Genomic DNA, 16,378 nt, shown 5'->3' on the forward strand with positions numbered 1-16,378 from the left:
GTCAAAGGCTTTGGCATAGTCAAGAAAGCAGAAATAGATATTTTTTCTGGAACTTTCTTGCTTTTTTGTTTTCCAGCAGATGTTGGCAATTTGATCTCTTGTTCCTCTGCCTTTTCTAAAACCAGCTTGAACATCTGGAAGTTCATGGTTCATGTGTTGCTGAAGCCTGGTTTGGAGAATTTTGAGCATTATTTTACTAGTGTGTGAGATGAGTGCAATTGTGCAGTAGTTTGAGCATTCTTTGGCATTGCCTTTCTTTGGAATTGGAATGAAAACTGACCTTTTCCAGTCCTGTGGCCACTGCTGAGTTTTCCAAATTTGTTGACATATTGAGTGCAACACTTTTGCAGCATCTTTTAGGATTTGAAATAGCTCAACCGGAATTCCATCACCTCCACTATCTTTGTTTGTAGTGTAAGGCCCACTTGACTTCACATTCTAAGATGTCTGGTTCTAGGTGAGTGGTCACACCATCGTGATTATCTGGGTCATGAAGATCTTTTTTTGTTCTTCTGTGTATTCTTGCCACCTCTTCTTAATATCTTCTGCTTCTGTCAGGTCCATATAATTTCTGTCCTTTATTGAGCCCATCTTTGCATGGGTATCTCTAATTTTCTTGAAGCAATCTCTAGACTTTCCCATTCTATTATTTTCTTCTATTTCTTTGTATTGATTGCTGAGGAAAGCTTTCTTATCTCTCCTTGCTATTCTTTGGAACTCTGCATTCAGATGCTTATATCTTTACTTTTCTCCTTTGCTTTTCGCTTCTCTTTTCACAGCTATTTGTAAGGCCTACTCAGCCAGCCATTTTGCTTTTTTGCATTTCTTTTTCTTAGGGATGGTCTTGATTCCTGTCTTCTGTACAATGTCATGAACCTCCGTCCATAGTTCATCTGGCACTCTATCAGATCTAGTCCCTTAAATCTATTTCTCACTTCCACTGTATAATCATATGGGATTTGATATAGGTCAGACCTGAATGGTTTAGTGATTTCCCCCATTTTCTTCAATTTCAATCTGAATTTGGCTTTAAGAAGTTCATGATCTGAGCGGCTCCTGGTCTTGTTTTTGCTGACTGTATAAGAGCTTCTCCATCTTTGGCTGCAAAGAATATAATCAATCTGATTTCGGTGTTGACCATCTGGTGATGTCCATGTGTAGTCTTCTCTTGTGTTGTTGGAAAAGGGTGTTTGCTACGACCAATGCGTTTTCTTGGCAGAACTCTATTAGCCTTTGCCCTGCTTCATTCTGTACTCCAAGGCCAAATTTGCCTGTTACTCCAGGTGTTTCTTGACTTCCTACTTTTGCATTCCAGTCCCCTATAATGAAAAGGACATCTTTTTTGGGTGTTAGTTCTAAAAGGTCTTGTAGGTCTTCATAGAACTCAACTTCAGCTTCTTCAGCATTACTGGTTAGGGCATAGATTTGGGTTACTGTGATATTGAATGGTTTGCCTTGGAAACGAACAGAGATCATTCTATCATTTTTGAGACTGCATCCATGTACTGCATTTCAGACTCATGTTGCCTATGATGGCTACTCCATTTCTTCTAAGGGATTCCTGCCCACAGTAGTAGATATAATGGTCATCTGAGTTAAATTCACCCATTCCACCCTAGTATTTTCATAAAAGCATACTTTAAAAACTTAGCATTCAGAATTGTATGGACAGTTATGCTTTTCAAATGACCCCACCACTTTATCCTGTCAATAGGTCCCTCATTTTTTTCTTTTTGGCTCAAAGTATATAATCTATCATTTTAATCACTCTTTCTAGCACTCAAATTTTCTTGCTTCTTTTCCTACCTTTTGTTGAATGATTTTGGCAAACTTAATACCTAATGATTCTAAATTAGTTATAGTTGAAACATTTTTTAAATAGAAATATATTTGCAGAACTATTTTTCTACTGATTTGAAACTTTATTATTTTTTCTTAATTTCCTGATACTATTAATGGTCATCTTTTTAAAATTCATAATTAGCACTCTTAACAGGATATCTTTTTTGATCTCTTTAAGTACTTGTGGGATTATGGCATCTTTGCGATTAATGAGGGGGTCTCTACTAAAATAAAAATTCTGAATTACAGTAATTCTGGTTTTATTCTAGGTCACCTAAGAGTACAAGCACTTCTGCTTCTCACACTTCGATCAAAGTATTAGAGCTGAACTTCCCAGCCTCTCCGCTAACTGGCAGCACTTCCAGACCAACTAGTGCTAGCAGTGCCTCCAGTACCGGTAAAAGCAAAAAGACCAACAAATAAAATTTTGAATCTCTCTTGAACAAGTTGTAAACACAAAACCAAAAGTCTTCTAATTTTAAAATAGTATATCACACCCTATATTTTTGGGTGCCTTATACTGATATAGAGTCCTAATGAGATAAGTGTTAGAAATACAAAATGACCAGAGAAAAGTTTTATCCAGTGAAAAATGTAAAAACTTCATGCTAGCCATGAAACTTCTTACTTCTAATGTAACAGAATCTTTTCGGAAGAAATCTCTAAAGATTTATTACACTATATAGTTTATAACACTATTAAAATTTTCTTTTAGCCTAGATGATCCTGAAAGTAGGTTTTATTTATTAACAAGAAACATATTTCTCAGACTTTAGGAGAAGAAATGTGTTAGTTTCTTCTTTTAGCATTACCTCCCCCCTCCCTCCACCAGAAAACAGCTGAAACGAAAGAGAACCACTATGTATCAACAGTGGAACTTAAATTTCTATAAGGAGGCCACTCTGATCTTGAAAGAAGTCAAACATAGTGAAGATTCTGCTCTCAAGATACAACCAACAATGTTTTCAATATTTCCTTGATTTAATGAACAGTTTAAAGAAAGCCAGGCATAATTAGATTTGCAATAGGAATTCTGTAAATTTCCAGTAAAGATAGACTACCAGATTAAGAATTAGTTATTTCTCAGTCCTTTATCATTACATGTGCCCAACACTTTGAACTTTAGAATAGAGGGTGAAGTATGACTATGTTATAAAACTGGTTTTCAAATAAATATATCAGAATATATATACTTAAGTAAGTACTGTCTCCTTCAAATCTTGGGAAAAAGTATTTCTTACAAAAACTGTCATTGTTTACAACTGTCACTTGCAATTCCTTCTGAAAGGCAGTAATGGTAGTAAACATGTTTCTCTGCATCACTGGTGTATTGTCATTTCTTGTAATAGGCAGCAAAAGGCACAGCCAAGTCCAATGAATAAGATGGCTAAAAAGCTGATTTTTTTTTTTTCCGTAAAACATTATTCCAGTGAGATTTGTGAAATATAAAAACTGATTAATCTTACCATCACTTTGAATGTTCACCAAAATTCTCATTCTTTGCCCTATTTTACTCTGCAAATTACCTGGAAGTTGAAGTATATTCCAAGCCGGCAGGGACTAGTACTGTGACCTTGGCAAAGTTACTTCTCTATGCTTTTTTTCTCATTTATAATATGGAGACAGTAAAAGTTATCTATGTTAAAGTTTATTGAAATCAGATAATTTATATAAAGGCACAGGGCCCAACACACTGGAATTGTATAGTAAAAATGTAAAGTCGCTCAGTGATGTCTGACTCTTTGTGACCCCATGGACTATATAGTCCATGGAATTCTCCAGGCCAAGAATAGCATAGTGGGTAGCCTATCCCTTTTCCAGCGGATCTTTCCTACCCAGGAATTGAACTGGAGTCTCCTGCATTGCAGGTGGATTCTTCACTAACTGAGCTATCAGGGAAGCCCTGGAATTGCACAGTAGCTTCTACCTAACATTGAGCCACCAACCAAAGCCTAGCACAGTATTTGTGGAATGGTTAAGTTAGAGTACATCATGAGAAACACTGGACTGGAAGAAGCACAAGCTGGAATCAAGACTGCCGGGAGAAATATCAATAACCTCAGATATGCAGATGACACCACCCTTATGGCAGAAAGTGAAGAGGAACTAAAAAGCCTCTTGATGAAGTGAAAGGAGAGTGAAAAAGTTTGCTTAAAGCTCAACATTCAGAAAACGAAGATCATGGCATCTGGTCCCATCACTTCATGGGAAATAGATGGGGAAACAGTGGAAACAGTGTCAGGCATTATTTTTTTGGGCTCCAAAATCACTGCAGATGGTGACTGCAGCTGTGAAATTAAGACGCTTACTCCTTGGAAGGAAAGTTATGACCAATCTAGATAGCATATTAAAAAGCAGAGACATTACTTTGCCAACAAAGGTCCATCTAGCCAAGGCTATGGTTGGTTTTTCCAGTGGTCATGTATGGATGTGAGAGTTGGACTGTGAAGAAAGCTGAGCGCCCAAGAATTGATGCTTTTGAACTGTGGTGTTGAAGACTCTTGAGAGTTCCTTGGACTGCAAGGAGATCCAACCAGTCCATCCTAAAGGAGACCAGTCCTGGGTGTTCACTGGAAGGACTGATGCTAAAGCTGAAACTCCCAATACTTTGGCCACCTGATGCCAAGAGTTGACTCACAGGAAAAGACTCTGATGCTGGGAGGGATTGGGGGCAGAAGGGGACGACAGAGGATGAGATGGCTGGATGGCATCACCGACTCGATGGACATGAGTTTGCGCGAACTCCAGGAGTTGGTGATGGACAGGGAGGCCTGGTGTGCTGCGATTCATGGGGTCACAAAGAGTCGGACATGACTGAGCAACTAAACTGAACTAAGTGATATTAAGTTTTGGTATTTTATTGCTGGCAAGAACTGACACAGAACAAGGACTAAGTGTCTTCTTCCCCAGCATTCTCTGTCACTTAGATATTTGTAGATGGGGATACTCATCAACCCTTCAACCCACCCATCCAGTGTCATCATGAATTGGAAAGATTCTAAAGCCTATGAGATTCTAAACACCTATGACTCCTATGTATACTATCTCTATTCTCATCTATACTGTTTTTAATAATTTGGGAAGAATCATTATGATCCAAGTTCCTTCCTTCTTCAGCTCTAGTTGCTGAAATTAATTCTGAGTAAGTCCAGCTTCTGTCAGCTGAATCATTTATTCAGACTCTAGGAAGAAAAGCAGAAATGGAAGCCAGCTCCAGGCTATCAAAAAACACACTCAACTGGACATTTGCAATACTAGGACAGTTTCCTAACTTCCTTTCCCTTAGTGGAAGACCAGATTTATAGTGTGCTTCACTTGCCACTGCTGCTTTTGCCAGGACTCTTTCCTACTCTGATCTGTTCTTGCCTGGAATGTATGGTCTTGTCAATATTTAAAGAAATTTCTTATGGCTACACTGCTAGCAAGGAAGAAAAAAAGAGAGATGAGCAAAATGGGCCCCTATTCAACTTTCATGGCTTTATTCCTAGAGTACTTTTAAACATCTGGAACATAAATCATTTTAATTAAATCAGGCTTTAGACGTCAATTAGACAAGACACATATCTGTCTACCATTTAAAAATGTTATGCAAGAAAATTCACCTTTAAACAAATAATGATTATAAAATGGTATTTAACATTCAAATAATCTCTTTAGAAAGTCAAGAACTTTTAACAGAATGAAATAATTTTTCATAAAAATGATCCAAGTGTCCAATGCACAAATTTAATATTTTGTCAAACAGCAGGATAAGGTGAACCTGAGGAATTCTAACATACCATAGTACAATGAAGAAACAATACTTTGAGAGTTATCTTTAGGTGAAGAAGTTTAAATCATCAGAATAAGAAATAACTGTACATAACATACACACATTAAAAATATCAGCTATGAAAAGAGGACCTATAACTGAAACAAATATACTTTGAGAACCGCTATAAAAAGCAATTGATTTCCAAAATGTCTACAAATAAAATAACCACGGGAGCAGAGATTTCTGCACTGGACTGTATTACTAAAAGATCCAAATATTTAATTAAAAGTCTTTAGTGTAATGTTGAGGATACCCTTGGCATATTAGTTTTTTGGCTTACTTCCTTTTTCTTTCTCAAATGCAGCTATCTGATTAAATATATTGAGCAAATTTTGAGGTAAATTTTTTTTAACTCCACCTTCTGAATGGTCTTTGCTATTGAGTCCCTCTCCCTGAATCTCTGTTTTAATATCCTCCTCGTAATTACCCTCTCTTTCATATTCTCTTTGATTTTTATTTAATTGATATCTTTGCTCATGTCTACTTAGATCACGTGATCCAGAGTAAGTGGATTTCTTATATTTTTCTCCTGACTTCCAAGAGTAGTCTGAGCTTGCTGGTGAAGTAGCATGTCTCGTGGAACCTGGTTCCCACTTTCTATAGTGCTCTTTTCTTCCTTCTGTATCTTTTTCAAATCTTCTATAACCATACATTTTTACCTTATCCTCTGAATTCCTATAAAAAGAATCTGAGGAATCTCTTCTACTGGAAAAATGTCTTTCTGATTTATATGGCTTTTCTGTTCTGCTACTACCTGCCTGAGTTTTATAGCTATCATAAAAATCTCTTGGATCTTCAGACCTACCTCCAAAATCATCCGGAATTTCAACAGAAGATGATGAGAAAGAACATTTATCTTTTTCTTTTACCTGTTTCTTTTGATATGGTAACCTATCCTGCTTTTCCAATAGTTTTTCCACTTCTTGTTTTCGGTTAAGAAAAGATGCTGACGTATTAGCTGGAACTGGGAAGCACTCATCTTTCTTATTCTGATCTATCTGATTTGAGGATGCCTTAGCTGAATGCCTTTTAGAACTTCGAGAAGACTCTGAGCGGTTCCTCTTATGTTTCTTATGCCTTCTGTGACCAGAAGATGAAGAGGAGGATGAAGAAGAAACTGATTCATCAGCAGAAGAAACACTCGAAGAAGAAGAAGTTGATTTTCTTCTTTTCTTCTTTAGCCTAAAAAAATGTAGTTAACTCATCAGATATGTTGAGTATAAAAATGTTTAATTACCCATAAAGATTTTAGTTCTATTTTATTCTCTATTTAAAGATTTCATAAAAGTTTGCAGCTTATATAAGAATTATAGTAATAAGTTTAGTTTTTACTACAATATCCAATTTTACCATTAGTCATGACTTTTGGGAAAAAATACTTGTGTAGACAATTGTCACTGTAAGCAAATCCATCATTTTTCAAATACACGGTGACATTTCTAAAATTACCTTAAAAATTTAAGAGCATCTGAATACATAAAGGAGAACTGAAGTTTTACATTTGGCTATGTCTAGTTCATGGTTTTACCACCTCAGGACTATAAACATTTTTGGCCAAATAACTTTGCTTGGAGGGTAGGGTGGCAGTGGGGAAATTCTATATCATTGTTTAAGTTTAGCAGCATCTCTGATCTCTATCTCTATACCACTATATACCAGTAGCACCTACCAGTTATGAAAACCAAAAATGTCCCATGGGAAACCACACCCAGTTGAGAACTACTGCTCTAATTTTGAAACATTTCTCCCTAAAATACAGATAATTAAAATAACATTTTAATTCTTTTTTTTTTTTTTTGCAGAACTCTAGCCATCCATTCTACTTTGCTCTCTTTTACAGAAAAATTTATGGTACACATACTTGCTAAGAATCATTGATTATGACTTGAAACACTTTAATTTTTTACTTACTTTATCTCCCAAATGGCACTTTGGTTGAACTGAGTACTTGCTTTAAGTTTAAAAATACTGAATATTATAGTTTACCTTTTCTCCTCTTTTAAGAGCTTACGCAACTTTTCTGCACTTGTTTCTATTTTCTTTGTTTTCTGCTTTTCTTCCTTTTCAGCTTGTTTTTCTCTTAATTCCAAAGATTTCTTTTAGAACCCAGATATCGGAAAAAACCACACGTTAAAAATAGCAGAATATATAAAATCCAGTTTTCAAAAGACCAACCCACCCCCCAACCAGAAACCAAATGTGGTATACCCAAATCACCATATATCCAGCATTAAAAAAGTATTTTTAACATATAAAAATTAATCACAGGTGTTTGGCATTAATCATTAAACAGCCAGAACAGTATTGAGGACCATATTGCAGTTGGTATTCCATGGAAAAAAAAGGGAAGCCATTGCATTGATACCCATGACCCAGAGTGCAAGAAAAAGAAAAAATAAAATACATGAAAATATATATATATTTAAAAAACCATTAAAAATTGAAACAGGACACAAATTTTATAAATAAAATTCAAAGGAAGAAATCCCGATATGGTGAGTTGAGAGGGGAATCACCATGTTCAAATACAAACCATTTAAAAAATAGCACAGCCCAGTTGGATGCATGGTTACATAAGAAATCATTTTCCAGTTTGAGGATGGGGATGAGCAGCACCAGATGTCAGACACAGCAGCAATGGTCCAATTCAGAAGAAAATGCATGAGAAAACATCATCATCAGTATTACAGGAAAAGACAGTTTAAAATATTTTTCAGAATGGTTTTTATAATTAGTTCAATTACAGTAATAATACTGAATTTTGTAACCATCAGGAAAGCTCACTACAAGGACAATTCTACAAGGACAACTTCATACCAAACAGGCAAAGGAAATTTTCTCAATAAAACTATGAAGTAATGTCAAACCCAATTAAGAAAAGCTGTATCTAAAAAACTTTTCATAATGCCATAATTAAGTGATCTAGAATAGTTTCCCTAGAAGTTTTGGCATTAATCTTAAAAATGACTACATTTCTAAGAGGAAATAAAGAATCACCTGCATATATACATGAAGCTTCTGCAAAGCATCCTCTGCATCTTTGAAAGTTTCATCCAAAGCCAAAGCTTTCTTATAATAACTTTCAGCATTTAAAAACTTTTCTTCTTCTTCTAACCTAAATTCAAAAGAAAAATTTAGCTTTTTTGGTAAAAATTAGAAGTTCTCAAATATGCATATAGGGCAAAAGCTTATGTGAGTTCATGAGGGAAAACTATGTTTAGCAAATTATTTTCCAAATTGAACAATACTTAAATACTGTGCTTCTGCTATTTTTTTGTTAGTGTTGTTGTAAAAGACAATATAAAACTACATAAAACCAATCAGAGAAACTGAACTCAAAGATAGAGACTGGTGGTTGCTGGAGATGGGGTTGGGGGCAGGTAAAATGGGTGAAAATGATTCATTTTATAAACTTCCAGGTATAAAATAAAGTCCTGAGGATGAATATACAGCATGGTGATTAGAGTTAGTACCATACTGTATATTTGAAAGTTGCAAAGAGTACAACTTAAAAGTTCTCATCACAAGAAAAAAAAACAAACATAACTGTGTGATGATGAAATGTTAACCAGACACAATGGTCAACTCTTCACAATATACACATAAACTGAATCCTGTGTTGAACATAACCTGAAACTAACATAAAGTTATGTGTGAACTAAATCTCAATTAAACAAATAAAAAACAAACAGGAATTCATTACTGATAACTAAAGCCATATTGTAGGTCAAGCAGTGGCATTTTAGTATAATTTGTGAAAACACACTATCAACCTCTGAAATTTAGTTATGATCTTGAACTTTAGCACAGAATTATGTAGGCTGGCTTCTCCTAGTAGTTTATGAAGAGTTTTCCTTTCTACAGAACAATTTTTCCAGAAAATTCACTGCTAACATCACAAATACCAAGGCACACATATCACAACCAGCCTGCAGAAAGGATAATAATAATCATTATTAGATGATGCTCACAAGTCTATGTTGTGAAATATCAGAAAGTTTAGACACAGATCAGTGAAAGGATTTTGCACAATATTTTCAGTTTTTAGAAAGCAAGAAAAGGTATTCACTGTAAAACAAATGAATAAACCCAGTAGTTTCAACGCAATCAGTTTTGTGTCAGATAGGATGAGGGGAGGAAGGAATAAGCCAAAGATGATCAAGATTTCTCAACTGGATGACCCAATAGATGGTGTTGCCATTCACAGAGCTAAAAATCACAAGTATGTGAATAGTAAGACAACCACATCTAACGAGGCACTACCTATGTACCTAGGGGCTTCCCTGGTGGCTCAGACGGTAAAGAATCTGCCAGCAATGCGGGAGACCTGGGTCTGATCCCTGGGTTTGGAAGATCTCCTGGAGTAGGGCATGGCAACCCACACCAGTATTCTTGCCTGGAGAATCCCCATGGACAGAGGAGCCTAGCAGGCTACAATCCATTGGGTCGCAAAGAGTCAGACACAACTGAACGACTAAGCACAGTTATGTAAGCTATGTAAGAAAGAAAAAAGCTGCTCCAATCACTTGGGTCCAAGTAGAAGTTCTTATCAGTTAAAAACAAACCTTGCAAAATTTCATTTATATGGAGTTCTGAAATGATCATACAAACTGTAATGATCTGGCAAATTCATGAGGCAGAAAGGGGATGATTCTATTTAAGAAAAAAATATAGCAAAGAAGATGCTGGCCCTTAATTATTAAAGCAGGATGTTACCAAATTATTTATGTTAAAAGTACTATATTTCTTCAAAATATTTTATAAGTTAGACTAGTCTGTTAGTCATTATGCCAAGTACTATGCCAGTATCTCAGGACAGTATAATATAGGTTACGTTACAGGGTTTGTTCTTAATGTTTTCCTCTTTATTTAATCTAAGTTCATGGATTTTATTAGACAAAGTAGAGCAATAAGTTGACTACAACAGTGAAATCTTATGTACAATGAACTACAGAGTTCTCAATTTATATTTTTGGCATTGTAATTACTAGAATGATGAAATGAGTTAGAAATTTCTCTCTATTAAACAAAAGCTTTTGGTGTGTGTCCAGGATAAGATTTACCTATTAACTTTCTATGTATTATAATACATACTCAGAACAGTGAACTCAAGACACTAAAATATCTCCAATCATGAAAAAAGTAACTAATAAGGAAGGATAAAAGGACCAGAGAATGTAAAAAGAACTATATTTAAAAAACATTCTCAATCAAAACTGAAACTAAGAGTATCTGAACTAAGTCAAAGATGTTATTTCTTTAAGTTCAAGATTTTATAGTAGTTGGCTATTAAATATTAGATCTCTACTATTAAGCAAATCTGACACTTACTGCCCTCCTCTTTCTACAAGTGTCTGGCAGAGGTATTTTCTTGCATTTCTGTGAGTTGGACAGTTTTCCAGTGCAAGTTCAAAATCTTCTATTGCTTTGTTTAGACTTCCTTTTGTTGCATATCTATAGATACAAGACAAAATTAGAGGAATTTATCTTGTGAGCTATTCATAAATCTTATATACATTTATCTTGTAAATATTCCTCAAAACCCATGATCCACTTACAATGCACCACGAGCTACCAAAGCTTCCACATTTTGTTTGTCTATTTCCAGAGCCTTATTGTATTCATTCATAGCATCCACATGGCGTCCAACCTTAAAATAATCCACTCCAATCTTCACACTAAAAATATATTTTAAAGCATATATAACAAATATTTCACAGAATATCCAAACAAAATGTTAGCGTAAATAAAATTTTAAAGCAAACCAAATTTATTAGTTATTAGTCTTCAATATTCTCAGTATAACCAAGAAACAGTCTTTAGATAATTTTGTAACAAATATTTATGAAATCCAGATATCAATATACTAATTCCTTTTCAACAAAATTAAAAAAATATTGGCTAAAATGTAAATCTTTAAAGTTTACAACACACTAGCATTTATATCTATAAAAAAGCTAATCTCAAAAAGGTATCATTTCAATTCATTTATAAACAAATTTTGTTTTAAAGATGACATAAGCATGCTTGCCTTAACTTAACCTGTTAGGTTAAATAATGCAATTGTTGAATGACAAAATCTTCATACCATTTTAAAGCCCATGATGCAGACTGCTTCTTTCTTAACGCAGAAGCAAAATCATCCTCAGAGAAATTTTTGCTATTAAAGATAAAAGTCAAAATGTAAATACTTTTTTGGGTAACTACATCTTACCTGACAGATAAAAACTGAATCTCAAGCAAGAAATTTGTATTCCCATTTATAATGCGAAATTTTTGAACTCTCAGGAATGACTATTATTATTAAGAAGTATTTTCCGTTAGCATATACATGAAATTCTTGTAAATTTTCTGCATCTTATAAATTTTTTCTGCATCTACCTGGTCACACGGCACATATCAATCACCGATAAGACTCCACTCCAGAGGAGAAAGGATAACCTAGTTCATTCAAACTTTGGCATACTGCTGCCACCAGGCTTAGGATAATCAATTATGTTCTTCAGTTATGCAGCTTCTCACATCAGCACCACAGACCTCACCACTTAACAGAACAAATACTGATTTACTATACCTCTGAAGGCCTCTCATTAAAGATGGTGGATTAGATTCATCTATTCCTAGTTTTCCTAAAAGGAATTCAACTACTCCTGGATTAACAAATCCCAAAGAACTCTGCATGATATTCTCATAGGATTCCAAAGAATTGCTATTTAGTTCAACGCTTTTCCTTTAAAAAAAAAAAAAAAAAATCACAAAATATTAAGATGATTAAGACAATTAAATAGCATGTCCCATTTTAATTATGGAAATAACATTATTATATGGGATTTAAATACTCAGTCTATTTTTGTACATGAAAGTGTGGCAACTGTGATTTGGTTCCTTTTGCCAAGTTTGAACTGATTTATGGGTTATAAAAATAAAATTAGCATATTTTGAAATAAGAGAAATTAGAATTCTACCTTCTTGTTAGAAGTTGGGCAAAATTTGCAATTTTTTAGCCAAGAAACTGTTTTGCAATTAACTTGTTGAGACAATGTGGATAAAATTACCTGTAGTACAAAGGAAGTTCTTCAGAACTAATTACACCTAACTTAATACCAGATAGGTGTGGTGGAAGAGATGAGCTATATAGAGACACTGCAAGCTTTTCATGGTATCTGTCAATATCCTTGATTCCAGCTTAAAAAATAAGAAAATTAAGTTAATTAGCAAAGCAATGCAAACTAACATAAACATAACCACAGTTACTTTTTTTTACTAATATGAGGAAACTGATCACCTCGAATGATGTCACCAGTTTGGTAATATGATAAAGGATCCCCATGGTTACTGATTGAAGGCACATCTCTTAGTGGACATAGAGCCTGCAACAAGAAGCACTGTAAAACACTAGACATTCTATTCTTCAGAGAGAAGTGTCTTCTTTTATTCTAGCAGTTCAGTATAAACAGCTAAGACTTGAAAGGAACATTAAGAAAACAACTAGCACCCTAGAGTCTAAATTTAAATTTCTGTGCCCAAACATAAGTAGAAAAAGTTTTCTGGTTCAGGTCAAAGCTAAACTCTCATGAAACTTGCAATTAGTTTTAGAAACGGAATATAAGTATGTATGATGAAACAAAAAGATATTTTGTGCTTCTTAAATATAAAATTAAAATGTGTCCAGAAAGTAGGAGACTTCCAAGAAAATGAAACGTGAACTCTTCTAGGTTTCGGTGTGTTATCGAGTTTGCAGTATCTTTTGGTTTTCTTCCCTATCTGTCTTAATAGACAATAACAAACCTTTCAAATTAAAGCGACATAGTGTATTTCAAATTTAGATCTATTCACCTTGGGCAAGTATCATGATGTACAAATCACTTAATTATTGGAAATATACAGAAAAGACAGGAATTTGTTTCTAAATTATCCACATGCAAGTATCTAATGCTGAGTACTAAATAATTAAAGACTTTTCAGCTAGAAAAGATAACCCAGGCTACTAATGAATCTCACCAGGCCCACTAATATCTGAGCACTTAAAACAGGACCCCACTTCTGCCAGCCAAAGGACCAAATTCCCCAAACTAGAAACAGTGGCAGAAACTGTAATTCTATTATGGCTAATAATTTTTTTTAAAGTAAAAAAGTACTTAATTTTTCTATTAATACTTATTTAATTCTCAAAACTAGGTCTGCAGAGTACACAATTACAGCTGGATGAAAAGATATAATTTTTGCACTGAGATGACATTTTTATCAAAAACAAAAACAATCAAATAACTAAAAGGTGAGTAACTTACTGTGATTTCTAAGTGGGATATATCTCTCATAATGCCACTGCCTAAACAAATTAACACCATGAAAAACCCAAATTCCCGAATGGAACTAATTCTTCCAATCACTATATCACCACGTTCAATATCTCGAAAAAACAGCTCTCTCCGGTCCATAGTAGGTATCTCCATGAATTGCTCTAACGGTGGCATGACTGCATAATAATCTGAAAAAATAAGTAACAAAATTACTAGCAACAGCTCTGTGTTCTGCTTCATCAAAGTGCTGTTAAACCAAAACGCAACGATTTTAAGACTAAACACACCATCATTGTCTTCACTAACTTCAGCAGTTGTAGGTGCATCTGATTTCCAGGAAAGTGCAAAAAGCAGATCCGCTTTTTTGGAAATGAATTTTTGTATTTCAATGTTGTCAACTCTCCTCTCTTTTCTTAAAAAGAAAACAAAATTTATGAAAACTGGTTTTTCTGCATAACTTTTTAGTACGTACAAGCTTCTGCTCTCTGCTTTCACGCCAATCGTGACCATCCTAAGCTGTTGGCCACACAACCTCCGAAAAAGTTTTAACCAGGGATCCCCTCATACGCCAGTCTGTAGATGGAGGGCGCGGAAACTTAAAAACACAGCCGCGCTGTTCCAGATATACACAAGCCCCAAAGATTTTAGCTAAAGAATCCGCGCCTCTGGTGGCAGTACTAGATTTAAAAGTTCAACCCACATCCCGCATTGCCCACATTAGGGAGAAGGTACCCTCCTGCACCCTGCCCTCGAAACCTGCGCCGCAGTCCTCACGTGCTCACAGCCTCGGCTCAGCAGCCGGCCTGCGGTAATGAAGCCCGGAGCTGCGTCCCCTCTCCCGTCTCGCAGCGGCGCCGCCGTCCCATTACCTGCCCGGGAACTGCTGCTGGCCCGGCGGGCCCCGGGCAGGGTCGGCCACCGACCCCAGGAGGCTCCGGAAGTGCGGGTTGTCCTGCTGTTCGCTCCGGAGCAGGGAGAGCAAAGACGGGCCGTGGAAATTTAGTGACTGCCGCAAGAGGTCTCGGTCCATGGCTAGAGACTGTAGTGACCAAAGGCCAGTGGGCTGCTAGCCCCCGGTTCGGTGCCCACTACTTCAGGCCGTGGTCGTGGAGGCTGAGGAAGCCGCCTGGAAGCCGCCGGAAGCACACATCGCAGACACCTCCAGAGTGGCCTCCCGGAAGTGTTCTGGAACCGCCCCCAGCGGCGGTGCTGAGGATCGCAGTTTTGGTATCGCGAAATTGAGCGAGATTACGGAAGCCGGGAGGATTGGGGCAAGATTTTCAGGAGTTTAGGGCCGGTTGTGGCTCTGAGGTAGTGAAGTGTGTAACAAGTTTTCGTTTTAAAATTTCTGAGGTGTTATTACATTGAAATGACCCAAGTTCTAATCTGTGGTAAATAATAATTCATCCTTGTGTTTAGCGAGGCGCTTCTAAGTGCCAGTGTCAGGAAAAGAACCCTGAACTGTTACAAAGTTTCTTACCTTGGAGTTATCGCTGGATAAGTATCTATGCCTCAGGCATAACCGCATTAAAACTACTGCTCTGAGAGACTTCCTGTTAGGCTGTAGGGCAGAAGAAAGGAAGAACATTAACATTTATTAAACACTGGAGCTGTGTTTTCTAGCCGTACCCTGTTCACTGTTAGTGATTTTAGAGTTAAAACCAGAATGACTTTAATGCCTAGACATATGCATATTTTGTTTTGTTCTTTAGTCGCTAAGTCGTGTCGGACTTTTTTTGCGACCCAAGGGACTGTAGCCCTCCGGGCTTCTCTGGACATGGAATTTTTCAGGCAAGGATATTGGAGGGGGTTGCGATTTCCTTCTTCAGGGAACTTCCCCACACAGGGATCGAACCCCCTCTCCTGTGTTGGCAGGCGGATTTTTTACCCACTAGCTACCTAGGAAGCCCCAAATGTATATATACATTCCTTTTTATTTGTTTTAGTTTATGTGTTTTCTCAAAATTTAGTGCCCATAAGGTTTACTGTGTAATTCAAGTGATTTTTCGAAGATAATTATGACAGGCTCTCACCTCCTCCCCCACACTTACTGACTTTGGTTTCTAACCGCTCTACTGAGGAAACAAGCCCAGAGACTCTCAGTATATTGCTCAGTTATCACCAGCTGGCAAAATGCTAGAGTTAGAATTTCAACCTACCGCTGAATAGATCTTCACCGGCAGAGTTGCTGGAGAAAGTATTTTTTATCATTTAGAAGGCCTGTCTTTAATATTAAAATAAGGTGACTTTGTTTTATTAAAATATATCAAACGTCTGTACTACTTAAATCGTGTAGTTTAGTATCGTCCTCTTGAACAAAAATAAATAGTGGTTATTCTGTCACATCTTCAGTTATGTATATTGGGGAATTTAGTTTGCCCTGTCACCACCTGGATAGAAGATGCAGTCAGAATATAGTGAA

At 36.2% G+C, this 16,378-nt stretch overlaps 2 protein-coding genes across 2 annotated transcripts in view; one reads left to right on the forward strand and one right to left on the reverse strand.

The window, feature by feature from the left end:
* Window positions 1-2,265, forward strand: part of CCDC39 (coiled-coil domain 39 molecular ruler complex subunit) — a 54,702-nt gene extending 52,437 nt beyond the window's left edge. Inside the window, exon 20 of the mRNA XM_068984689.1 lies at window positions 2,112-2,265. Coding sequence (XP_068840790.1) covers window positions 2,112-2,265 — 154 coding nt within the window. The remainder of the gene's footprint in view (window positions 1-2,111) is intronic.
* A 3,124-nt stretch (window positions 2,266-5,389) lies between these two features.
* TTC14 (tetratricopeptide repeat domain 14) lies at window positions 5,390-15,107 on the reverse strand. The gene is made up of 12 exons (XM_068969864.1): window positions 14,826-15,107; window positions 14,244-14,368; window positions 13,945-14,144; window positions 12,942-13,026; window positions 12,712-12,841; window positions 12,231-12,386; window positions 11,745-11,816; window positions 11,215-11,334; window positions 10,988-11,110; window positions 8,654-8,771; window positions 7,643-7,752; window positions 5,390-6,838 (listed from the first exon to the last, which is right to left on the reverse strand). The coding sequence occupies exons 1-12, from the start codon at window positions 14,984-14,986 to the stop codon at window positions 5,920-5,922; spliced, it is 2,319 nt and encodes a 772-aa protein (XP_068825965.1). The 5' UTR covers window positions 14,987-15,107; the 3' UTR covers window positions 5,390-5,919.
* Window positions 15,108-16,378: the final 1,271 nt, after the last annotated feature.

The sequence above is a fragment of the Capricornis sumatraensis genome, chromosome 1 (genome assembly GCF_032405125.1).
Source record: "Capricornis sumatraensis isolate serow.1 chromosome 1, serow.2, whole genome shotgun sequence".
Classification (NCBI taxonomy): Eukaryota; Metazoa; Chordata; class Mammalia; order Artiodactyla; family Bovidae; genus Capricornis; species Capricornis sumatraensis.